Genomic DNA, 25,580 nt, shown 5'->3' with positions numbered 1-25,580 from the left:
ACTGACTAAATCCATGCATCTCTGGGCTTCTTGGGCTTCTCTACTTGGCTGACCTTTAGAGAGCTCAAACTGTCTAAACCATTTAAGAATCGCCCTCACCACTTTCCAACCTTCCCAGGGCTACCCCTCTTCCTGTGCTCTGAGGTGCCCAAACCCTGGCATCAATACCTCTACATCTAAGGGACCACCAACTCCTGGGACCACCCATCAGGCCCTTGGCTGAGGCCCACTGCACCACAGTGTCTGGATGACTCCACAGCCTTTTAACCCACCCGCAACCTCCAGCCCTATACCCCAACTGCCCTGCACATGTCTGCCTGCATAAATCTGCTATCAATCCTCTGCTTCAAATCCTCCTACGACGCCACCTCACCTTCTAGATGACAGCTACCCTCTGGGCATGGCCCCCAAGCCCCGCTCCATCTAGCCCCTGCCCAGCTCTCTAACCTCAGTTGCTAAGCCCATCTCTCCTGCCTCCCACACAGCACAAAATCCAAAGCAGGCTCCGGAGCCACCGCACCGATTCAGCCTCACGTCTAGCGCATGCTGCTCTCCTCTACCAGAAATATTCCATCTGCCAGGCCAACACCTGATCACTTCTCAGGATGACAGCTCAAGCATCGCCTTCCTGAGAATATTTGCTGAACTGAACTGAATTTGAAAATAGTTTCTGGCTTTTCAACTCTAACCTATTAAGATTTGGCATTCAAGGGACATGAAAGTCACAAGTGAGGAGAACCACAGCTCCCCAGGAATAGAGGGGTGTCCCAGGTGCATGAGAGGTGCTGAGAGCTTGGACTGTGTGGAGCACGGTGCATGAGTGAGTGCTGTGTGAGCTGGCTGAGACCAGACACGTCTGAGGGAGCCCTCTGTCCACTACCTCCACGAGATGCCTGTGTGCGTGCTCATAGGAGGGCAGCGCCCCCTCCCCTATCAGCTCTGTGTCAAACAACTCTGTGACCAGGATGTTGGCACGGCACGGCATGTCACCCTCTGAAAAACATAAGAAAACAGAGTCGGACGTAAGCAACAGACTAGGAAAAATATTTACAGCAAATACGGGAAAAATAAGTGGTGGGGTCATCACACTAAAAGCACATACACATGCTGAGGTATTCAGAAGCGTCAGGATGTCTGCGACTGATCTGCCAATGGTTCAGCAAAGAAAAAAAAAATCCGTATGTAAAATGTATGACAAAATGTTAACTGCTAAATCTAGGGTAAAGGATCATGGGTGTTTACTGTACCACTCTTTCAACTATTCTGTATGTTTAATATTGGGAGGGAGACCTGGAAAAAATGATAAGAAAACTATAAATACCCAATGGATTGCTTGAGCTCAGGAGTTTGCAATCAGCCTGGGCAACATGACGAAACCCCATTTCCACAAAAGATACAAAAATTGGCCAGGCGCGGTGGCTCACACCTGTAATCCTAGCACTTTGGGAGGCCAAGGCACGAGGATCACTTGAGGCCAGGAGTTCAAGACCAGCTTGGCCATCATGGCGAAACTCCATCTCTACCAAAAATACAAAAATTAGCCAGGTGTGGTGGCACACGCCACCCCAGTTACCCAGGAGGCTAAGGCATAAGAATCACTTGAACCTGGGAGGCAGAGGTTGCAGTGAGCCAAGATCGTGCCACTGTACTTCAGCCTGGGCGACAGAGTGAGACTCTGTCTCAAAGAAAAAAAGAAAAAAATACACACGCAAAAAGAAACCAGGTAAAAATAAAAACATACAATTCAAAACAGAAATCAAACATATGGAAATTTTTTCATCCCTATTAGCAATTAGAGAGATATAAATTAACAAACTATTAACCACTAAATTAGAAAAATTATTTGAAAAGCAAAAACCAAATGCTGGTACTTCAAATACTTTTAGGTTGCAGGGAGACAGAGGGAAAGCCAAAGCAAGACAGCAAGTTTCTTTGATGATCTTCCAGCTACTGTGAGTACAGCTCTGGCAGCCAAAATTGAGATCCATGACTTAGAATCCCCAGATCACTATGGTAAATCCCCTTAATGAACTTAGCGCCTTGTCACCAAACAATCTCTTAAATAACAGTTGTTTTAGGACAGTAGGATTTTAGAGGAGGGTAGGATTTGGGACGGTTCTTCTGTTAACTGTTTTCTAAATCTCAGTAACGTACTGCTACTTCTACAATTATAATTTTTAATGAGCCAAGAGCCAAAACAGACTTTGGAAGGGGCTATTCATCAGGAAGAATTAACTGTAAACACTTTTAATGCCTCGTGAATTATAATCTGACAAAGCCCACTCATCTCCCCTGAACAGAGCACAAGTCTCACAGATGACACAAGAAAAAGAGAAACATGAAAGCAGCTGACGGGGGCCAGGCACGGTGGCTCCCGCCTGTAATCCCAGCACTTTGGGAGGTCGAGATGGGCAGATCACCTGAGGTCAGAAGTTTGAAACCAGCCTGGCCAACATGATGAAACGCTGTCTCTACTAAAAATACAAAAATTAACCAGGCGTGGTGATGGGTGCCTATAATCCTAGCTACTTGAGAGGCTGAGGCAGGAGAATCACTTCAACCCGGGAGGCAGAGGTTGCGGTAAACTGAGATCGCGCCATTGCACTCTAATCTGGGCCAAAGTGAGACTCCGTTTCAAAAAAAAAAAAAGAAATGAGCTGATAGAAGAGCACAACAAAGAGAGTGTGAACCTCGAGCTCGAGGCTGGAGCCTGGCCTGGATCTCACTTCCTATCCCTGAGCCCTTAGTTCTGACCATCAGTTGCCTCACCAGTAAAGTGGGTGAATGGGCTGTCTCATGTGGTGGTGGTTGGGATGATGAAGATTAAAAAAAACACGCACACTTCCTATGAAGCTCACCTGTGCTCCATGACAGTATCAGTGGAGGAGCTTAAGAAAAAACTTCTGTCTTCTGCCACAGAGACCACCCTCCCGAGTAGCCCTGCCCATCCTCTCTGATGTCATGCCAAACTCCAACTGGAATACACTGTCCAAAACTCATCCAACCCACCCCACCTAACACACCTGCTCCTCCCTCCAGGGTTTCTGCCTCAATGAGTCACACAGTCCAGGAACCTAGGCATCATTTACTAGCTCCAGGACAGCAGGACCGCTGACTGCCTGTCCACTACTGTACCCCAGTGCCCACAACAAGGTCTAGTGCCCCGTAAGTGAACACACACTAGATAAATTCTTGATTTCTGTCACCCTACAACCCACTGATCACCTACTCTGCCAATTTTATCTCCTAAATGTTTAAACCAACTATATAACTTAAAATGCTTTACAGTCCAAATTGCTTCATTAAAATAAAAATCAAGAGCCAGGCACAGTGACTCACACCCATAATTCCAGCAGTTTGAGAGGCCAAGGTGGGCAGATCACTTGAGGCCAGGAGTTCGATACCAGCCTGGCCAATGTGGTGAAACCTTGTCTCTACTAAAAATACAAAAATTAGCCAGGTGTGGCAGCACATGCCTGTAGTCCCAGCTACTCAGGAGGCTGAGGCATGAGAATTGCCTGAACCCAGGAGGCAGAAGCTGTACTGAGCTGAGACTGCCCCACCACACTCCATCTTGGGCAATACAGTGAGACTGTCTCAAGAAGCGGGTAGCCACCGCAGGAGCTTCCTAAGCCCTTACCAAATGAATGAAACAGACGGATGAACAAACGCTGCTCCCTGGGTTGGCTCTCCGCAAGCCTCAGCACGTAATCCAGCTCTAGGGAACAGGACACTTCAGATGCCACTTTTAAAAAGGGCTGAGAGCAGAACCTTGGAAAGCACACATTTGGAGCAGAAAGAAAGCAACACAGGAGAACCAAGATGAAGAGATGTCACTAAGGTCCAGGGAGAGTTTCAAGAAGGAAGGAATGGCAGAAGTACCAAAGCCACAGTGATTAGAGAGGAAAAGCAGAGGAAAGGCCACCCAACCTGGCAATGAGGAAGTCACTTATCACGCTACAGGATCGGAAACAAAGTCGCATTTACAAGGGATTATGGATGAAGCACGACTGACGATCTACTCACTTAACAAAAATAACTGAACTCCTTTACATGACAGGCCCTGAGCAAATAACAGAATGGAGTAGTTAATACAACCCACGCAGTGCATGACCTCAGGATGCCTCAGCTGGGTGGGGGACAGACATTAAATACATAACTACATGATTTAATGATTGCAGTGATAAGTGTTATGAAGAAAAAGTATTAAGAAATTGGCCAGGCGTGGTGGTCCACGCCTGTAATCCCAGCATTTTGGGAGGCTGAAGCAGGCGGATTGCTTGAGGTCAGGAGCTCAAGACCAGCCTGGCCAACACAGTGAAACCCCATCTCTACTAAAAATACAAAAATTAGCCGGGTGGTGGTGCATGCCTGTAATATCAGCTACCTAGGAGGCTGAGGTGGAAGGATCACTTGAATCCAGGAGGTGGAGGTTGCAGTGAGCCAAGGTCATGCCACTGTACTCCAGCCTGGGCAACAGAGCCACTCCGTCTAAAAAAAAAAAAAATTTTTTTTTTTTAAAATAAGAAATCATATGTGAGGTCTGGCCTAAGCTGAGGTGCGTGTGAACAATGCTGCCTGGAGGCAGAGTCAGCACACTGCACGGCCAACCTTGCCGTCAAAATGGATGGATTTTCAAGAATAAATGATCTCGGCAGATGCAGTGGCTCCCATTTGTAATCCCAGCACTTTGGGAGGCTGAGGCAGGAGGACTGCTCGAAGCCTGGCACTCAAGACCAGCCTGGGCAACAAAGCGAGACCTAGTTTTTCTTTTTTTTTTTTTTTTTTTTTTGAGACAGAGTTTCGCTCTTGTTGCCCAGGCTGGAGTGCCATAGCGCAATCTCGGCTTACCGCAACCTTTGCCTCCCAGATTCAAGCAATTCTGCTGCCTCAGCCTCCCGAGTAGCTGGGATTACAGGCATGCGCCACCACGCCTGGCTAATTTTGTATTTTTAGTAGGGACAGGGTTTCTCCATGTTGGTCAGGCTGGTTGCGAACTCCCAACCTCAGGTGATCTGCCTGCCTTGGCCTCCCAAAGTGCTGGGATTACAGACATGAGCCACCACACCCAGCTACAAGACTTAGTTTCTAATAAAAATTTTAAAAAAACAAAAAAAACTAGTTGGGTGTAGTGGCGCCTGCCTGTGGGAAACAAACCAAGTAACCCTTACCCTGCTCTGGCTATCAGCCAGGAGACCCTTTCCAGACCACAGTACAGGGTAAGAGGTCACGCAGAGCACGGCAGTCTTGCTGAGCTAGACAGGAAATAAGTTCAGGGAATGGAAGCAGCTGGAACTTGCCAGGCAGGGAATCAGAGAGGAAGTTACACAGAAAAAAAGCCTTCAGAATGCTGCACAGGGGTCCTCTAGGGTCTGTGTTAATACATTCACACACACAGAGGGTAACACTCTATAAAGCCGAGCAAAGGGTGCATGAGTGATAACAATCTCCAGAACTCTCAGAGGCCTGGGAAACATTCAAGTTCTGATCAGTCAGACAATGGAATCCCTGCTGAACACCTAGGAGCTCTCAGGAGACACCCCAGAAAGGTTGCAGTAACTGTCTGGCTAAATAGCCTTAGAGCAGTGGTTCTCAACAGGTGATAATTTTACACACTCGAGACCAAGGAAGACATGTGGCAATCTGGAGACATCTTTAGTTGGCAAGAATGGTGGGAGGAGGGAGTGCTACTGACATCCACTGTAAAGAGGCCAGGGATGCTGCAAACCACCTACAATGCAAAGGACAGGGTCCACAACAAAGAATTATCAAAATGGCACTTAGTTGGAGAATGCCAAAATGTCACAACGCTACTGTTGAAAAGGCCTAACTTAAAGCTACTCTAACCCTGCCCCAAAGAAAGCTTAAACAAGCCCTGAAAGGATCAATCTGAACTGCAAGTAACCCAACTGCATGCCAAAGTTTAAAAAGCAAAAACAAAGTCTAGCACTCAACAATGGGGAAATCCCAATAGCCACAGCATCCAAACAAAAATGATTAGACATGTGAAGAAGGAAAATGTGACCCAGAACAGGGATAAAAATGAGTCAAGAGAACAAACCCAGAAAAAATAAAGATGGTGGGAACAGAAGATAAGGATGTTCGAAAAGCTAAAATAAATGTGCTTACAGGAAACTATGAACATGAGAAAAAATGGAAGTTATGAAAAATAATCAAGTGGAACTTTCAGAGATAAAAAATACAGTATCAAAAATGAGACCAGGCACAGCAGCTCACACCTATAATTCTAGGACTTCGGAAGGTGGGAGAATTGCTTGAGCCCAGGAATTTGAGACCAGCTTAGACAACAAACTGAGACCCCACCTCTACCAAAAAAAATTTTTTTAGGCTAGCCAGGCATGGTGGCATGAGCCTGTGGTCCCAGCTACACAGGAGGCTGAAGCAGGAGGACTGCTTGAGCCCAAGAGGTCAAGGCTGCAATGAGATGTGCTCACACCTCTGCACTCCAGCCTGGGGGACAGGTCAAGACCCTGTCTCCAAAAAAAAAAAAAAAAAAAAAAAAGAAAGAAAGAGAAATGAAGAGCTTACTAGATATACTTAACATTAACAGCATATTAGACACTGCAAAAAAAAAGATCAGTGAATCTAAAGTCCTATCCAAGAAATCCCTGTCCATCAACAGGTAGAGGGATAAACAAGCTATGGTTCATCTATCTAATAGAGTGCTGCTCGGTAATACAAAAGAACGAAACCCCAAGACACGAACGGTGTGGAAGAGCCTTATCAGCATCACGCTATATAAAAGAGAACACACATACAAGAGTCCACACTTCTATGATTCCACTTCCTTGAAATCCTAGAGAAGCAAATCTAATCTACAATGAAGAAGTCTATGAGTGGATGCCTAGGACCAGGATATGGGGGGACTGACTAGAAAGGGTCATGAAGAATCTCTTTGAGCATGATGGAGATATTCTATTACCTTAATCATGGTGGTTACAAGTGTGTTTATATTTGTCGAAACTCATCAAACTAATGAAAATGGATATTCATTTAATGTAAATCATACTTCAATAATGTTGATTGTAAATGGAATGACTTGTAAACTTGTTTGTATGTTTTAAAGATAAAAAAGGCCGGGCGCGGTGGTTCACATCTGTAATCCCAGCACTTTCAGAGGCCAAGGCAGGCGGGTCACCTGAGGTCGGGAGTTTGAGACTAGCCTGGCCAACATGGTGAAACCTCGTCTCCACTAAAAATACAAAAATTAGCTGGGCATGGTGGTATATCCCAGCTACTCGGGAGGCTGAGGCAGGATAATCGCCTGAACATGGGAGACAGAGGTTGCAGTGAGCTGAGATCCTGCCATTGTACTCCAGCCTGGACAACAAGAGTGAGACTCTGTCTCAAATAAATACATAAGATAGTATCTACTTCTTTTGTACGTTCCAGATTCTCCATTTAAAAAAAAAAATTGTTAAATGGGAGAATAATGTTGACCTTAGGTAGAAGCTTTAATTCAGAATGATACTGCATTCTTCAAAACCGTGGTGAAAAAGTCAGGCGCAGTGGTGCACACCCGTAGTCCCAGGTACTTGCGTGACTGAGATGGGAGGATCACTTTAGCATAAATAAGAGTTAGAGTTCAGCCTGAGCAACATAGTAATACCCTATCGCCACAAAAAATTAGAAAAAACCCATGGTGTTATCTATAACTTCACCATGGAAGTTTTTCCTTTGCAAATCTTTCAACTATGTTTTCTAAGTGTCAGTGGCATGTGAAATTTTCAATGACTGAAACAAAGTTCTAGACTATAAAAAATATTCTGGGCTGGGCGCGGTGGCTCAAGCCTGTAATCCCAGCACTTTGGGAGGCCGAGGCAGATGGATAACTTAAGGTCAGTAGTTAAAGACCAGCCTGGCCAACATGGTGAAACCCTGTCTCTACTAAAAATACAAAAATTAGCCAGGCATGGTGGCAGGCACCTGTAATCCCAGCTACCTGGGAGGCTGAGGCAGGAGAATCACTTGAACCTGGGAGGTGGAGGATGCAGTGAGCCAAGACTGCACCATTGCAACGCAGCCTGGGTGACACAGTGAGATTCCGTCTCAAAAAAAAAAAAATATATATATATATATAAAATATATATATATGTGTGTGTATGTGTACATACACACATTCTGGAAACCTTAAGAGACAATGTAATACAGGAAAATCGTTCATGTTGTATGCAGAGGCAGGATGTCAGAACTAAGTACTCTCTACCTGATGAAACTCAGAGTTGAGCTTTGCACAGTGGCAGTATCATAGCCAATGAGGTTTATCGAAGGCATGATTATTGGTAGTTGAAACTCTAGAGTTGAGCCCCATAAGAATTCCAACTTGCTTAAAGCAAATGCAGGCTTTGTTTGCGTCTCCACTGCTGGACCTGACTAGCTCTAGTCTACTCCTTGCTGGCTAGTTTTAACTAGCAGGAAAATAAACATCAAGAGAAACCAAGTCCTTATTGAAGGGAGCTCCACACAGAGAGGCCCCATTTCTATGCTCTGACCTGGATTTGTTCCAGGTAACTGGAATAACCTTTTCCTCTCTCACACAAGGGCAAGCAAAGCTTTCAACACAGGATGTGTAGATCTCACCTGGACCTAGAGTCACCTCGGTGGAATGCTTGTTGATAACCATAATCTTATCACTAAAGCCATTTTTCTCCACAATCTTCACAGCAGCATCAGCCATAGGCTTAAAAACCTAGAAAACAGAGCCAAAACCCAAGGAAAAGTGAGCAATAAATTAAACAGTAGTCTGACCTTTAAGGTGAGCAAGCTATTGCTTGATTCTGGTCCTAAGATACGTAACTCAAATACTTTACTCTCCAAATACGCATCATGAAAAAGGGCTGAGAGTCAGCTGGCTTTAACTTGTGGTTAGGGCCTCCCATTCTGCGCCAGGCACAGCGGGGTTGCCGGGGATCCCGAGGAGGCTGCACTACTTAGCAAGAGCAGTAGGTGTCAGTGCCACACCAAGGGGACGCCAAAAAGTCAGGAAAGGGACTTGCCTTGTAAACCTGGGAGACGTGCTGTGCCCTCCAGAGGAGAGCAAGACTGCAGGTGTGAGTAAGCAGGTCATCCTCTAGGCTCAAAATTGTCCCAAATCCCCAATGTTGGCAGAACACAGCCTACATTTTCTTACAGTGCAGCAGTGCCTCTTGTCCATGGGGGATATATTTTAAGACCCTTGGTGGATGCTTGAAACCTCAGATAGTACTGACCCCTATATATACCTTAATTTTTTTTTTTTTTTTTTTTTGCTATGCATACACACATACTGTTCTGTGGTGGGCAGCTCTATGTAAACCTACCCCAAGAGGTCATGGGAGCCGAGAGGTTGAGGAAAGACACATTTTATAGGAATGTACAAACATAAGCCTTGTCTCGGGCAGTGAGACACTGGGCCCCCACACTGTTATGGCTCAGATGCAGGACTTACATACCACAGCAAATTTGACTAAGGGCAGGATTTATGGCAAGTATGTATTTATGATAACATCAAAGTTGTTCTGACCTGAGGGCAGGATTTACATCAAAGTGCATGAGAGTGGAAATTTTAGAGGCATTCCTGAAGCCGGGGTTGGTCAGAAGTCAGCGTGGAGGATTAGCATTCATGGTGGAACTGCTCCAGCCTCCAAGCTTACCTATGACCAGGTTTAATTTAAAAATTAGGCACAATAAGAGATTAATAACTAAAAATAGAACAATTACGTAATAATACTCAGAATGGCACACAATTTACAACTTACAAATAATTTCTGGAATTTTCCATTTAATTTTCTTTTTTTGAGAAGGGTCTCGCTCTGTTGTCCAGGCTGGAGTGCAGTGGCATGATCACAGTTCACTGCAGCTTCCACCTCCCAGGCTCAGGCAATTTCCCGCCTCAACGTCCCGAGTAGCTGGGATTACAGGCATAGACCACCATGCCCAGCAACTTTTTGTAGAGGCGGGGTTTCACCATGTTGCCCAGGCTGGTCTCCAACTCTGGGACTCAAGGGTTCCACCTGTTTCAGCCACCCAAAGTACTGGGATTGCAGGCTGAGCCACCGCATCTGGCTCCATTTAATATTTTTGGACCTCAGTTGACCACAGATAACTGAAATCACGAAAAGTGAAACCATAGATAAGGAGGAACTACTGCTTTGGAGGCCCTCCCTTACCTTCCCAGCCTTCCTTCCCCTTTCCCCCAACAACCAACGCTCCAGCCACACTGATCTCATGATCACTAGGCAAGCCTGAGCCTTCCCTGTCCCAGCCCCACCTGCCAAATCAAACCCCACTTCCCAGGGCAGCATGAATCCCCAGTACAGAAATCCTTCCTGAACTCTTCGTCTCCCTGAGCATAAATAAGCACCTCCAACTCTTTGTTTTCAATTTATCCAGTTTAGATTCCACAGCCCCAAGAGCTAGCACGTAAAACACACAGACTCACATGTGGCCCCTCACACGGAGTGGAAACAACAAAATGATAACGAGACTGATCCTGATAAGATTTTCATGTTTTCAAAATCCTTTTCTGTATTTCCCACATTTTCTACCATGAATACCTATGTTTTTGACTACAATCGAGGGACAGATGCTGTATCCTTTCGTAAAGAGTACAAGTACATACGTGAGCAGCTCCAGTTTCACAATTGATTAGCGTGCAGTACTTACATGGAATACACACATACGTTCTGCTAGAAAAATCATCATCATCTAGTTAAAATCATTTCTAGGATTTGCCTTGATGTTTTTAGATGTGGTTTGAGGGCCTTAAACCCTGGTTCTCACCAATCACTTTGCCTCCACCCTGACAATATCCAAAGCCAGTGTCGTCCCTCATCCCTGCTGCCTTCTGACTCATCAGTCACCTCTCCCTGAACCTGCAGGCTGGTACCTTCACACCTCCTCCTCAGCCGCTCAGGATCTCACCCAAAACACTACCAGGAGTGGACACTGAAGATGACTTCCCGACATCCACTCTGTCCTCCCTCTCCCCTGAAATCAGGTGAGGGTACAGTGTGGGGAACTGACCTTTGCAGTGGTGCACTTGTCTGAGCTAAGAGTAACTGAATCCCTGAATAAGATTTAACCTCATTCTAGCCGATGGTACCCCAGCAGAGGTTTGCTATAATAGAAATTCCTGGGAAAGTTAGTCTTCCTTTTAAAAAAGAAACAAGGCAGGGCGTAGTAGTTCACACCTGTAATCCCAGCACTTTGGGAGGCCAAGGTGGGAGGATCACCTGAGGTCAGGGGTTCAAGATCAGCCTGGCCAACACGGTGAAACCCTATCTCTACTAAAAATACAAAAATTAGCCAGGTGCAGTGGTACACACCTGTAATCCCAGCTATTTGGGAGGCTGAGACAAAAGAACTGCTTGAACCCAGGAGGCGGAGGTTGCAGTGAGTAGAGATCACGCCACTAAAAAGCAAAAAACTACCTTGTTTAAGTCACTGTAATTTTGAGGCTTTATTTCCAACTCAATCACTACAGGAACCCAGTTTTGTAGGGAAAGTATTTATATCATGCTCCCTGCCTGCCCCCAAAACTCAGAAGAATATACATAAAAATGTTAACGGTACTTAACTTTGAGTCAACATACTATTTTTATTTGGTATTTGCCAACTTTCCTACAATAATATGCATTATTTGTTTGAGAAAAATAACATGTTTAATTTTTAATTTTAGTTTTTAATTTTTCTCGCTCTGTGGGCTCAAACTGCTTCATGTTTTATTAAAGAGATGACAAATTGGTAAACATAAGAGAGCTGGCTCTGCAGGGACATTGAAGGTAGTATCCTCAACCTTGCCGCACATTCCAAAGTCCCAAGGCTCAGGCCTCGCCCCAGAAAAGTTAAATCAAAATCTGTTAGGGGTGGGGACTAGGCATAAGATTGCTTTGTTTTGTTTTGAGATGGAGTCTTACTGTGTCACCCAGGCTGGAGTGCAGTGGCACGATCTTGGCTCATTGTAACCTCTGCCTCCTGGGTTCAAGCGATTCTCCTGCCTCAGCCTCTTAAGTAGCTAGGATTACAGGTGTGCACCACCACGCCCGGATAATTTTTATATTTTTAGTAGAGATGGGGTTTCACCATGTTGGTCAGGCTGGTCTTGAACTCCTGACCTCATGATCCACTCGCCTCAGCCTCCCAAAGTGCTGGAATTACAGGGGTGAGACACTGTGCCTAGACTTTGTTTTGTTTTGATTTTTTTGAGATAAAGTCTCACTCTGTCACCCAGGCTGGAGTGTGGTGGTGTGGGGGCATGTATTTAAATACTTTCCCCTACAAAACTGAGTTCATATACTGATTCGTTGGAAACAACAAAGTCCCACAATAACTGGCTTAAACACGGTAGAAGTAATTTTTTGCTTTCTCACACAAAGTCCAAATCGTGGCTCACTGCAGCCTTGCCTTTCTGGGCTCAGCCTCAAGAATAGCTGGAACACAGGCACGTGCCACCATGCCCAGCTAATATTTAAAAGTTTTTCTGTGGAGATGGGATCTCACATGTTGCCCAGGCTGGTCTCAAACTCCTGGGGTCAAGGAATTCTCTTGCCTCAGCCATCCAAAGTGCTAGGATTACAGATGTGAGCCACTGTGCCCAGCCTGTAAGTATTTTCCAAGGCTCCTAGTGATTCTGATGTGCAGCCTAGGCTGACAGAGGAGAAAACTAGCCACAGGAGGAAGGAACTGTGTCTAACTCATCTCTATACACTCTGTGCTTGGCACAAAGAGAGCACTCCACGAAAGTCTGTGAAGGAACAGATAGGTAAAGTCCAAGAGCATAGGAGATTTCCCATGCAAGATGCAGGACACACATCTGAAGGGGGTGACTTACCTCGATGGCATAGCAGAAGTCGGCGCCTGCTGTGACCGCCATCATTGACAAGAGTCCCGTGCCAGTGCCAATGTCGAGAACCAAGGCCTTCTGTCCTCTGTCCTTCACCCTGCTCACGGCAGCCCGGATACCTTGGTAGTATTTTATATTCTAAGGAAGACATGGCCGTCACTTACTGCCAGTTATTCTAAGTGGAAAGGTGCTTTGCAAAGTTCTAGAGTCACAGCTGGCAGCAGCCGTGCAAGTCAGGGCCCTGTGGCCTTTCTGGCCCCTGGCAGAACAGCACTGGCTGAGTTGGGCAGGCCTTGTGAGTCAGCCCCTTGCCCTTTATTAAGCGACTGTCCCTGCTCCTCACTCACTCTTCTATCCTCTACTAAGTGATGCCAGAGCCCTGTAAACCATGTTCTCCTTTTTCCAACTGTTAGGTTCAGCCAAGAGGAGGACCAAGAGGGCAACTGGAAGGCAGGAGGACAGAGTAGGCTTGCTCCTTTCTGCATGCTGCTGCTCTCATCAGGGTCCTCTCGGTAGGGGCAGTTAATTGCAGACTCCAGCTTCTCCCAGTGATCTCATAACCAGCTCCTTGGGTCCCTCAGAGCTGCAGCCGTACTTGGACAGTGGTCCACAGGATCTCTCCTCAATGCTTGTGGCTTCTGGAAACCCTAATCTTCTCATTTAGTTTCTCAGTCCTAGGCAAGGTACCTGTTCCCTACAGTCTCTACTGCTAGGTTACTCAGCGTTCCCATTTGCTTTCTAGCCCTCCCACAGCTGGGTAACCAGCTCCTTGCGTTAAAGTCCCTCTGTTGCATATGTAATGTGGCTTCTATTTTCCTTTACCGACTTTTTTTTTTTTTTTTTTTTGAGACGGAGTCTTGCTCTGTCACCCAGGCTGGAGTGCAGTGGTGTGATCTCGGCTCACTGTAACCTCCACCTCCCAGGTTCACGCCATTCTCCTGCCTCAGCCTCCCAAGTAGCTGGGACTACAGGCGTCCGCCACCACGCCCGGCTAATTTTGTATTTTTTTTTATTAGAGACTGGGTTTCACTGTGTTAGCCAGGATGGTCTCGATCTCCTGACCTCATGATCCGCCTGCCTTGGCCTCCCAAAGTGCTGGGATTACAGGCGTGAGCCACCGCGCCCGGCCCCTTTACCGACTCTTAACTCAGAGAGCTTGACTAAAAAGTATTTTCCCCATCAGAAAATAACTTCTTTGCATCTTGAAGATTTTTAGTTCTTCTTTAGTAACGTAAACAGATACATCTTTCATCTATAACAGTCTGACTCAATAGGCACAGTGACCCTTCTGTTGAAAATAGCTAAAGATGATGGAAAAAATATGTGCAAATCTTTTAAATAGACTGATGACCTGCCAAATTAGTAAGAAATATTAAGAGGCTATTAAAATTTAAGGTAATTTGTTAAATAACAGTAGACAGCTAATACAGAACTGGCATCAAAAGGGCGATATTCTCTGACCACAATGCAAAACAAATTAGAAATCTTAGTATCAGAAACACAACTAAAGAAAAAAAAATTTTCGAACATTAAGAAACACACTTCTAAGATAGGCAAAAGACTAAATCAGAGAGGAATTAGAAAATATCTAGAACTGAATATTCTTTAGAATTACCAGGCATGGTGCGGTGACTCACAACTGTAATCCCAGCACTTTGGGAGGCTGAGGCAGGTGGATCACCTGAGGTCAGGAGTTGGAGACCAGCCTGGCCAACATGGTGAAACCCCATCTCTACTAAAGACACAAAAAATTAGCCAGGTGTGGTGGCACACGCCTGTAAGCCCAGCTACTCGGGAGGCTGAGGCAGGAGAATCACTTGAACTCGGGAGGTGGAGGTTGCAGTGAGCTGAGATTGCACCACTGCACTCCAGCCTGGCAACAGAGGGAGACTCATTCTCATTAAAAAAAAAAAAAAAAAAGAAGAAGAAGAAATGATGTTGCCTCTGAAGTAAAGCACAAAAATGTTTAGTCTGGGTGAAATATTTTTCACAGAAATATCTTATAGAACTATTTCACTGTTAAAGTATGTGCATTTATGTCTTGGATACCATCAGTATGGTACATTTATGTTACATGTTTTTACCACAATTTTTTTTTTTTTTTTGAAAAGGAGTCTCCCTCTGTCACCCAGGCTGGAGTGCAGTGGCAGCATCTCTACTCCCTACAAGCTCCGCCTCCCGGGTTCACACCGTTCTCCTGCCTCCGCCTCCCAAGTAGCTGGGACTACAGGCCCTGCTCGCCACCACGGCTGGCTAACTTTTTTTTGTATTTTTAGTAGAGATGGGGTTTCACCGTGTTAGCCAGGATAGTCTCGATCTCCTGACCTCATGATCCGCCCACCTCGGCCTCCCAAAGTGCTGGGATTACAAGTATGAGTCACCGTGCCAGGCCTTGTTTTATTTATTTTTTAAGTTTAAAAAAAAAATTGATGAACAGTATCCTCAATTGCAAACCAGGGATGGCACAGCCGTCACTTTAACGATGCCATTAAATTAGCTGTCACTTTTTAATGACCCAGTTTTGAAGATTCTACAGTGAAACTGGAACCCTTTTTGAAGGCAATGTGGCAGTGTCTATCAAGAATCACACCTATGTTCATAACCCTAGACTATGCCAAAGATATACGCATGGTAAATAAGCACATGAAAAGGTATTTGATGGCCGGGCACGGTGGCTCATGCCCATAATCCCAGCACTTTGGGAGGCCGAGGCGGGTGGATCACTTGACCTCAAGAGTTCAAGACCAGCCTGGGCAACATGGCGAAACTCCATCTCTACAAAACATATAAAAATTAGCCGGGCGTGGTGGTGTGCCTGTAGTCCCAGCTACCGGGGAGGCTGAGGTTGAGGGCTCGCTTAAGCCCGGGAAGTCAAGGCTGCAGTGAAGCCAAGCTCACACCACTGCACTGGGCAACAGAGGCCCTGTCTCAAAAAATAAAATTAAAATTAAAAATGGCAATTAAAACTACAGTGAAGGCCAGGTGTCGTGGCACACACCTGTAATCCCAGCTACTAGGCAGGCTGAGGCAGGAGAATCGTTTGAACCCAGGAGACTGAGGTTGCAGTGAGCTGAGATCTCGCCACTGCACTCTAGCCTGGGTGACAGTAAGAATCTGACTCAAAAAAAAAAAAAAGTTGAACTCACAGAAACCCAGAGAATGGTACCCGCTGAGGGAAAGGATCTGATGTTTCAGTTAGACAGGATGAATAAGGTCTGGATATCTGCTGTACGGCATGGTGAACTATAGTTAATAATGTACACTTAAAAATTACTAAGTGAGATCTTAAATGTTCTCACCACACACAAAAAAGTATGAGGTGGTAGACATGTTCATTAGCTTGATTTAATCACTTCATACCATACACATACATTCATCACATTGTATACCATAAACATAGACAATTTTCATCTTGATAAAGCTGGGAGATTAAACAACAACAACAAAAAAAACAGAGCCAGAAGCAGGACCCAGCCTCTCCACAGATTTCCTGACCACTACACCATACTGCCTCTCAGTGTCATTTAACATCATGACCCCCAGGGATTTTTAACCTTCTTGTAATCCAAGACTTCAAAACACCCCCACATCAAGATAATAGTTTCCTTTTACACTTACTCTGTCTTTGTCATGTAGCATATCTGCATAGGAGGACCTAAAAAACAAAAAAGACAGGTCAGCAACCTTTGCATGATACACATCAACACACAAGAGTATTCACATATATAAACACATTCCTAAAAAGATAGAACAAACGTGTCATCTATTTTAAACTACTTTTTGTTGTCTTTTTTTTTTTGGGGGGGGGGGAGGGTCTCACCCTATCACCCAGGCTGGAGTGCAGTGGCGCAATCTCAGCTCACTGCAACCTGCCTCCCAAGTTCAAGCGATTCTCATGCCTCAGCCTCCCAGGGAGCTGGGATTACAGGCACTCACCACCATGCCTGGCTAATTTTTGTATTTTCATTAGAGATGGGGTTTCACCATGTTGGCCAGGCTGGTCTTGAACTCCTGACCTCGAATGATCCGCCAGCCTCGGCCTCCTAAAGTGCTGGGATTACAGGTGTGAGCCACCGCGCCTGGCCTATTTTTTTCTTTATTTTTAAAAACAGGGTCTTGCTATGTCACCCACGCTGGAGTATAATGGCTATGAACAGTCTCAATCATTGGGCACTGCAGTCTTGAACTCCTAGCTCAAGAGATCCTCTTGCCTCAGCAGAACTACAAGCATCCGTCACTGTACCTGGCCACTTTATTTTAATAGAGTTTTAAGTTGTTGTTCTCTAGTGCTGCAGAAAAAAGTCTCAGAGAAAGATGTTCTCAGACCTAAAAATGCTCCAGCAGTTAGCTGTTGGGAACAGGCCCCAAAACTGGCCATTAACAAAATCTCTGCAGCACTGTGACATGCTCTTGATGGCTACCATACCCACACTGAAGGTTGTGGGTTTACCGGAATGAGGACAAGGGACACCTGGCCCACCCAGGGCGGTTTTCGCTTAAGGTGTTTCTCAACTACAAACAATAGCATGAGCGGTCTGTGCCTCAAGGACATGTGCCTGCTGCAGATAACTAGCCAGACCCATCCCTTTGTTCCCCTGTTTTAATCTATAGTCTATAGGAACAATGTTTATCACTGGCTTGCTGTCAATAAATGAGTAGGTAAAACTCTGTTTGTGGCTCTCCGCTCTGAAGGCTGTCAGCCCCGATTCCCACTCCACACCCTGTGTGTGTGTGTGTGTCTTTAATTCCTCTAGCACCGCTGGGTTAGCTCAGTTAGCACCTCTAACTGAGCTGGTCTCAGCAGTTAGCCCTGTCACAGTAATTCCACAGCCACTAGCGTCCTGATCTTGTTATATGCTATACATTTTCCTCCTCAGGAAAAACTCAGACTCAATCTTCCTAATACTTGACCTAACCTTGCGTACATCTGTGCCTGGGGATAACCATTGATGTAATATTAGGGAGAGCAGCTGGGGAAAGAGAAGTACTCACATACACCCACTGTATATGTGACAGGTACCCCACTGGGTATGTTCACTTAACATCATCAGGGAAAACTAAGAGTTCACCAATACCGTTCTAAGGGGAGGAGAGTCACTTCTCCATATTTCCTATTGCAGTAATTCACACATTGAAACTCAGGCGGGGTCGGGATGAGCACCCAAAACTAGGCAGGCCCTCCCACGCTTTCTGGGAATTCTAGGGGACAGCTAAGGAGCTCACACTAAAACAGAGGCCCTCCCGCCTTGGGTCAACACCAGAATCACCAGAAAGCTTACTTGAAATGCAGAGTCCCCCGCCCCCCCCCCCCCAACACACACTCTCTCTCATTGAGAAGGATGGGCTAACGCGCTCCAGGCAATTGTGTCACAGGCGGTCCACATTCCACACTTTGAGGAGCGGTGCACCGAAAGAAGGGGGATTTTTTTTTAAATGACATGTCAAGGTTTTATATCTGAAGTCAGCTATGGATGCTTAACTGAAATGTAGTCATTTCTACCTCTGCTCACTATTTAAAAGGCATCTCACTCACCACCTTCCTGGTCTCTTCACACACTTGCTGCCCATCATTCCACTGACATCACTCTCGGTAACCGCCACCAGCTCACTCCTGCAGCTGATGTCAGTCATCAGGATCTGGGACTTCCCAGTGCCTCTGACCCTGCTAGACATTCCCTCTTTCTTCCTTTCCACGCTGGCCATCTCCCTCACCCTTCTCCTTTTGCCTCCTCAGCTATTCCGGGATTCCTTCTTCAACCCTCTACCTTTCGTATTTCACACCCCCTTGAGAGACAGCAACCTCTCCCAGTTTCAATTCTAACAACTAGAAATTCTGTCTCTAGACCCAAAATTCTACCTGCCACTGGCATCTCTATGTGGATGTCCAAACTTAAACACCTGATCTCTATCGTGTTCCTCTCCCCCACGCCACCCATTCCTCCTGGGTTCTCCCTTGCAGTCCCATCCACTTTGTCATTCTAACCAGAAGTCGTGGTACTTCTTGAATCTTCTCTCTCCCTCCATCATATGCAGTGAGTTACCAAACTCAAGCTCCCCTGAGCTGTCTCCTCTGGGACTATGCAGCTCTGGGACTGTAATATCCCCAAATGCTCTCCTCTCCATGCTGCTCTCAGTGAGTGTTCCAAAATGCAATCCAATCCTCTTTCTCTCCTGTTTAATATATCACTTAGAAAATAATGTCCAGGCCAGCTGTAGTGGCTCACACCTGTAATCCCAGCACTATGGGAGGCAGAAGCAGGTGGATCACCTGAGGTCAGGAGATCAAGACCAGGCTGGCCAACAGGTGAAACTCCCATTTCTACTAAAAATGGAAAAATTAGCCATGTGTGGTGGCAGGTGCCTGTAATCCCAGCTACCTAGGAGGCTGAGGCAAGAGAATCGCTTGAACCTGGGAGGCAGAGATTGCAAGAAGCCGAGATTGCGCCACTGCATTCCAGCCCGGGCAACAGAGCAAGACTCCGTCTCAACAACAAAACAAGAAAATGTCCAAAATGTTTAGAAATATTTTAAGCTCTGGCCAGGTGCAGTGGCTCACACCTGTAATCCCAGGACTTTGGGAGGCCGAGGTAGGCGGATCATGAGGTCAGGAGATGGAGACCATCCTGGCTAACACAGTGAAACCCCGTCTCTATTAAAAATACAAAAAATTAGCCGGGCATGGCGGCAGGCGCCTGTAGTCCCAGCTACTCGGGAGGCTGAGGCAGGAGAATGGCGTGAACCTGGGAGGCGGAGCTTGCAGTGAGCCGAGATCACGCCACTGCACTCCAGCCTGGGCGACAGAGCAAGATTCCGTCTCAAAAAAAAAAAATTTTAAGCCCTAATTCTGCACCAGACACTGTATTACACTTAATCATCAAACAATTCTAAGATAATTGTATTACACTGTGAGACAATGTATTATCATATTGAAGTATATATTATGTTAGATTAAGGCTCAGAGAAGTAACTTGGCCAAGAGAGTAGAGAAGTGGCAGAGCTCGGACTTAAACTCGTGTTCCTCTTCCTGCATTTTGCTACCATCCTTTACAGAATGACCCCGCCTATGCTTTCAGCAGCCTCTCTTACCATAGTACTTTTGCACCACACTCCAAACACGCTAAACTGCTAGCTGCTCCCCAAATTAGCCCATCTGTTTTTTTGTGGGTTTTTTTTTTTTTTTTTTTTTTTTTGAGACAGTTTCGCTCTTGTTGCCCAGGCTGGAGTGCAATGGCACGATCTCAGCTCACGGCAACCTCTGCCTCCCCGGTTCAAGTGATTCTCCTGCCTCAGCCTCCCGAGCAGCTGGGATTATAGGCGTGTGCCACCACGCCCAGCTAATTTTGTAGTTTTAGTAGAGACTGGGTTTCTCCATGTTGATCAGGCTGTTCTTGAACTCCCGACCTCAGGACGGACCTCAACCAACCTCGAACTCCCGCTCACCTTGGCCTCCCAAAGTGCTGGGATTACAGGCGTGAGCCACAGTGTCCGGCCTGTTTTTGGTCTTTTTTTTCCTGTTTGTGAGACAGGGTTTTACTATGTTGCCCATGCTGGACTTGAACTCGTGGGCACAAGCAATCCTCCTGCCTTGGCCTCCCAAGTAGCTGGGACTACAGGTGTGGGCCACTGCACCCAGTCACAAACTGGCCCATCTGAAAGCTTACATGTAATCCCTACAGCTCAGACTTCAGCTTCTCTTCCTTTAGAACTGAGAAATTATTCAAACATTACCTCCCACCCCAAGTCCAGCTGGTTCTTGTTGCTTCCATGACCTTTTGTGCCTTTATCTCACCGTGCTGTAATCTTTTTTTTTTTTTTTTTTTTGAGACAGAATCTCACTCTGTTACCCAGGCTGGGGTGCAGTGGCACAACCTCGGCTCACTGCAACCTGCACCTCTCGAGTTCAAGTGATTTTCCTGCCTCAGCCTCCCAAGTAGCTGGAAATTACAGGCACCCACCACCACTCCCAGCTAATTTTTTTTGTGTAGAGACGGGGTTTCACCATGTTGGCCAGGCTGGTCTCGAACTGCTGACCGTCAAGTGATCCCAAAGTGCTAGGATTACAGGCATGACCCACCGTGCCGGCCTTTGTGCTATAATTTTTTACGTGCCCGTCTCTTCCACAAAACTGCATAGTCCTTGAAGATAAGAACGGGATCTTCCTCATCTGGTATCCACAGCCTTAGCACAATGCTGGCACACCGAATGCACTTAACGATTGCTACATAACAACTCACATACTTTTTTTTTGAGACAGAGTTTTGCTCTTGTTGCCCAGGCTGGAGTGCAATGGTGCGATCTTGGCTCAACACAACCTCTGCCTCCCAGGTTCAAGCAATTCTCCTGTCTCAGCCTCCCAAGTAAGCTGGGATCACAGGCATGAGCCACAATGCCCGGCTAATTTTGTATTTTTAGTAGAGACTGGGTTTCTCCATGTTGGCCAGGCTGGTCTCAAACTCCTGATCTCAGGTGATCTGCCCACCTCAGCCTCCAAAGTGCTAGAATTACAGGCATGAGCCACTGTGCCTGGCCAACAACTCACATACTTTTAAATATTTCTTCTAAGGAAAAAAAAAATCTCATTTTTTTTCATTCAAAAGAATTTAACCAAATGATGAACACTGTCACCATTTCAGTAAGGCAAGTAAATGATTCAACTTCATCAACACTACTGAGGCTTGGGTTTTCTTTGCTCCACTAAACAGATGCTGAGGCTCTGCTAAGGCTGCTACATAATGTCTGACACTCCAAACAAGCATGACTTTGCCTAACTGCCACATATACCTACCTGGCTGAGCAGACCTGCTCAGCACCAACACCAGCACTCATCATAAGCACTGGGTGACACTCTAGCCCACGCTCAGACTGGATCCCAAGGCATCTGCTTTGAGATCAGTGCCCCACCCAGCTGCAGCCTGCTATAAACCAAGCCAGTACCTTGCAATCTCCTGGTGGTAATCATAATGTTCGTCCTCCTCCAGCCACTCCACAGACCCCGTGGTCGGATTGGCCCGACTGCAGAAGATCTTCATGGTGCCCACCAGCTCCCCAGTTTTAGCACAGAAAAGCAGCCTTGCCAGTTGAGTTCTTGTGGACAAGTCTGACTGTCAGAAACCTATTAACATCAGAAGGAAACAGGAGGTGTATAAACAAACGAACAGAAAAAAATCTATTAACAGCATAATGCCCCAAAATGTGGAGGAGGGGAGGGGAGACAAAAAGTGGGGGGAAAATCAAGAAACTGACAAAAATGTCAAAGCCACTGACAGTATTTGTTAATCAATATTGTAAATGTTTCCAGCAGGAGTTACTTGGTTTTATATCCAGCGTATAACATTTAAAAAACTACAACAGATTTATACAGATGTCTGGAAACTTCAGCAGGCTTCGGTGCTTCCAAAAGGGTCAAATGAGCCTCACAGGTTCATCCAGGTGCAGCCCTCAAGGCTAGGAGGAGAAGAGATGGGGTGCTGGTAAAGAAGTGCCACCAATACCGCCTTTGTATCCTGAACCCTTAGCTTAAGGAAAAATATGAAGATAGAGCAAGTCAAACCAGGAAAACTTTCATCTAAACAATATAAATCACAGCAACACATAAACCTAAAAATGGATAACGCCAGGAATATAATGACGAGCAAAAACAGCAAATCACACAACACATGCAATACGACTCCATTGCCATAAAATTTATAACTATGCAAAATGGAATGATACCTTCTTCAGGAATCACACTAAAAAGCATAGCAGGGAATCAGGACAGTTCACTTCTAAAAGAGAAGGGAGAGATGGGATCAAGGAGGGGTACACAGCACACTTCAAAAGTATTGTTCTTTTTCTTAAACTGGGTGGTGGGAACATAAATGTTCATGATATTACCATTCTTCTTAAGACGGGGTCTCGTTATATTGCCCAGGCTGGACTCAAATTCCTGGGCTCAAGCATTCCTCCTGCCTCAGCCTCTCCAGTAGCTCGAACTACAAGTGAGTGCCCTACTCCCAGCTAATACTAGCAAGTAAAAAAGTTTACTAGTAAGTAAACATGGAATTCTTACACAAATAGATGAGAAACAGGTTGGGCTCGGTGGCTCACACCTATAATCCCAGCACTTTGGGAGGCCAAAGCAGGCGGATCACCTGAGGTCAGGAGTTCAAGACCAGCCTGGCCAACATGGTAAAACCTCCGTCTCTACTAAAACTACAAAAATTAGCCAGGTATGGTGGCGCACATCTGTAATCCCAGCTACTCGGGAGGCTGAGGCAGGAGAATCGCTTGAACCCGGGAGGCGGAGGTTGCAGTGAGCCGAGACCGTGCCACCGCACTCCAGCCTGGGCGAGAGAGTAAGACTCCGTCCCCAAAACAAACAAACAAAAAAGCAGCCGGGCGCAGTGGCTCAAGCCTGTAATCCCAGCACTTTGGGAGGCCGAGACGGGTGGATCACGAGGTCAGGAGATCGAGACCATCCTGGCTAACACGGTGAAACCCCGTCTCTACTAAAAAATACAAAAAACTAGCCGGGCGAGGTGGCGGGCGCCTGTAGTCCCAGCTACTCGGGAGGCTGAGGCAGGAGAATGGCATAAACCCGGGAGGCGGAGCTTGCAGTGAGCTGAGATCCGGCCACTGCACTCCAGCCTGGGCGACAGAGCAAGACTCCGTCTCAAAAAAAAAAAAAAAAAAAAAAGCAAATAGATTAGAAACAACCTTCCCTGAACAAACACAGTCAGACAGTCAGGTTCAAAGTAGACAATTTGTCCAGGTAAAACTCTACTTTTAAAATCCCAGCATACCTATCCCCAGTCTAATGGCCTTCAAACTTTCTGATAACCCCAGTAAGAAATATACTTTACAATGAGCCTCAATACACACATACGCATGTAACTAAAAGTTCCACGAAACAATACTGACTTCCTACGAACAAGGCCCTCTGATACGCTCTATTTCATTTCCGCTGTTTTTAAGAGATGGGATCTCCCCGCTGTCCAGGTTGTAGTGCAGTGGCTATTCACAGGCATGATATTATACTCTACAGCCTTGAACTCCCGGACTCAAGGTCCTCCTACATCAGCCTCCCAAGTAGCTAGTCTACCGGCATGCACCACAGCACCCAGCTGCACTTTTACTTGCTGGTCAGGACCCATCAATGGGTTGCAACCAGCAGTTTAACAGCATTGCTATAATCCACTTTATCTCGTACTAATACTTATTTTACAGATAGAATATTTAGAACTATCAGAATCTGTAATGTGCATTGGAAAACTGTGTCCAACAAATGCTAAAGAAATGGCCATACCTAGCTGAATGTTCAGGGAAAGCTTAAAAGGTGGATTCAGCTGAGGCACGAGAAGGTGGGGTATGTGGAGGGAGAAGGCATTTCATCCAATTAGAAAGGCTTGGACAATCACGCACATTAAATCAATCAGTTTGGTGAAGTAAAACTGGACCAGGTGTCAAACATTGTCAATAGGCTCCACATGGTAGAGTCCTGAAATACTAATCCTGTGGTCCACGTGGAATCAATTCTGAAGTTACTTAAAGGTTAAGAGTGATCCTTTTGTAACTCACAAGCGTGATGACTGGATGTTCATGCGCCTGTGTCAGACGTGCCTCCCCTCAAACCTTTACTACACTGGCACATTACCTATCTGAAGTGGAGGAAAAAAAAAAAACGTATAGTAAAGAACTTTAATCCATAGGATTCCTTTCCTGTCTGTGATGTTGCTGAGTCGAACACCAGGACCACAGTGTTTTCAAAACCTGGAAGAGCCCAGGCGCGGTGACTCACGCCTATAATCCCAGCACTTTGGGAGACCAAGGCAGGTGGATCACCTGAGGTCAGGAGTTTGAGACCAGTCTGGCCAGCATGGCGAAATCCTATCTCTACTAAAAATAAAAAAAATTAGTGGGCGTGGTGGCAGGTGCCTGCAATCCCTGCTACTTGGGAGGCTGAGGCAGGAGAATTGCTTAAACCTGGGAGGCAGAGGTTGCAGTGAGCCAAGATCACGCCACTGCACTCCAGCCTGGGCAACAGAGCAAGACTGTATCTCAAAAAAAAACCAACCAACCTGGAACCTTGTCTTGTGTTAACAATTTTATGAAGGCACGAACCTCTTCTGGTGGGCACTACACACCTTCTCTGGCTAAATGCCCTCATCCATTATTATTTGTCCTCTCCCAGAAGAAGTCTACACTACAGATTGAGGAGATATTCTCTGACCCCCTCCTCATTCTCCAAGAGTTGTAAACTCGCATGGCCATTTACAAGTAGGAAATAGAAACCACCATGCCAAGCCCTAATTGTATTACCCGTCAAACTGCAGAGCAGATGGTCCTTAACATTCACTCAAAATGTATTTGCTAGGGTGTGGTGGCTCACACCTGTGATCCCAGCACTTTGGGAGGCCGAGGCGCAAGGATATCGGATCTGGGAGTTCCAGACCAGCCTGCGCAACATAGTGAGACCCCGTTCTCTACAAAAAATTTTTTTAAAAAATTAGCCGGGCGCGGTGACCTGTGCCTGTAGTCCCAGTTACTCGGGAGGCTGAGGTAGGAGAATCACTTGAGCCCCGGAGGCGGAGGTTGCAGTGAGCCGAGATGGCGCCACTGAACTCCAGCCTGGGTGACAGAGTGAGACCCTGTCTTGAAAATATATATGTATACATTAAATATACATATACTAAAATTAAAAATTAGCCGAGTATAGTGGCGCATGCCTGTAGTCCCAGCTACTCTGGAGGCTGAGGTG

The 25,580-nt window shown here is 46.0% G+C and overlaps 1 protein-coding gene and 2 non-coding genes across 8 annotated transcripts in view; 2 read left to right on the top strand and 1 right to left on the bottom strand.

Moving 5' to 3' along the window:
• Positions 1 to 25,580, bottom strand: part of LOC105491378 (protein arginine methyltransferase 7) — a 47,462-nt gene that overhangs the window by 20,703 nt on the left and 1,179 nt on the right. For 4 of the 6 annotated variants that reach the window (XM_071084783.1, XM_071084785.1, XM_071084787.1 and 1 more), the window contains exons 2-6: positions 21,779 to 21,956; positions 16,463 to 16,499; positions 12,833 to 12,982; positions 8,602 to 8,710; positions 881 to 993 (exon numbers count right to left, since the gene is read on the bottom strand). In XM_071084783.1, coding sequence (XP_070940884.1) covers positions 881 to 993; positions 8,602 to 8,710; positions 12,833 to 12,982; positions 16,463 to 16,499; positions 21,779 to 21,873 — 504 coding nt within the window. In that variant the 5' untranslated portion in view covers positions 21,874 to 21,956. Of the gene's footprint in view, positions 1 to 880; positions 994 to 8,601; positions 8,711 to 9,523; positions 9,654 to 9,758; positions 12,810 to 12,832; positions 12,983 to 16,462; positions 16,500 to 21,778; positions 21,957 to 22,555; positions 22,609 to 25,580 lie in introns of those variants that run through there. The other 2 variants (XM_071084784.1, XM_011757732.3) reach the window with 2 other exon arrangements.
• LOC112428297 (U4 spliceosomal RNA) lies at positions 8,247 to 8,389 on the top strand. Its single transcript, XR_003020337.1, has one exon. It is a non-coding gene; the product is annotated as a U4 spliceosomal RNA (small nuclear RNA).
• LOC112428325 (small nucleolar RNA U13) lies at positions 24,384 to 24,486 on the top strand. The gene has a single exon (XR_003020359.1). It is a non-coding gene; the product is annotated as a small nucleolar RNA U13 (small nucleolar RNA).

Source organism: Macaca nemestrina, chromosome 18, assembly GCF_043159975.1.
Source record: "Macaca nemestrina isolate mMacNem1 chromosome 18, mMacNem.hap1, whole genome shotgun sequence".
NCBI lineage: Eukaryota > Metazoa > Chordata > Mammalia > Primates > Cercopithecidae > Macaca > Macaca nemestrina.
This window is presented reverse-complemented; position numbering and strand designations above follow the sequence as displayed.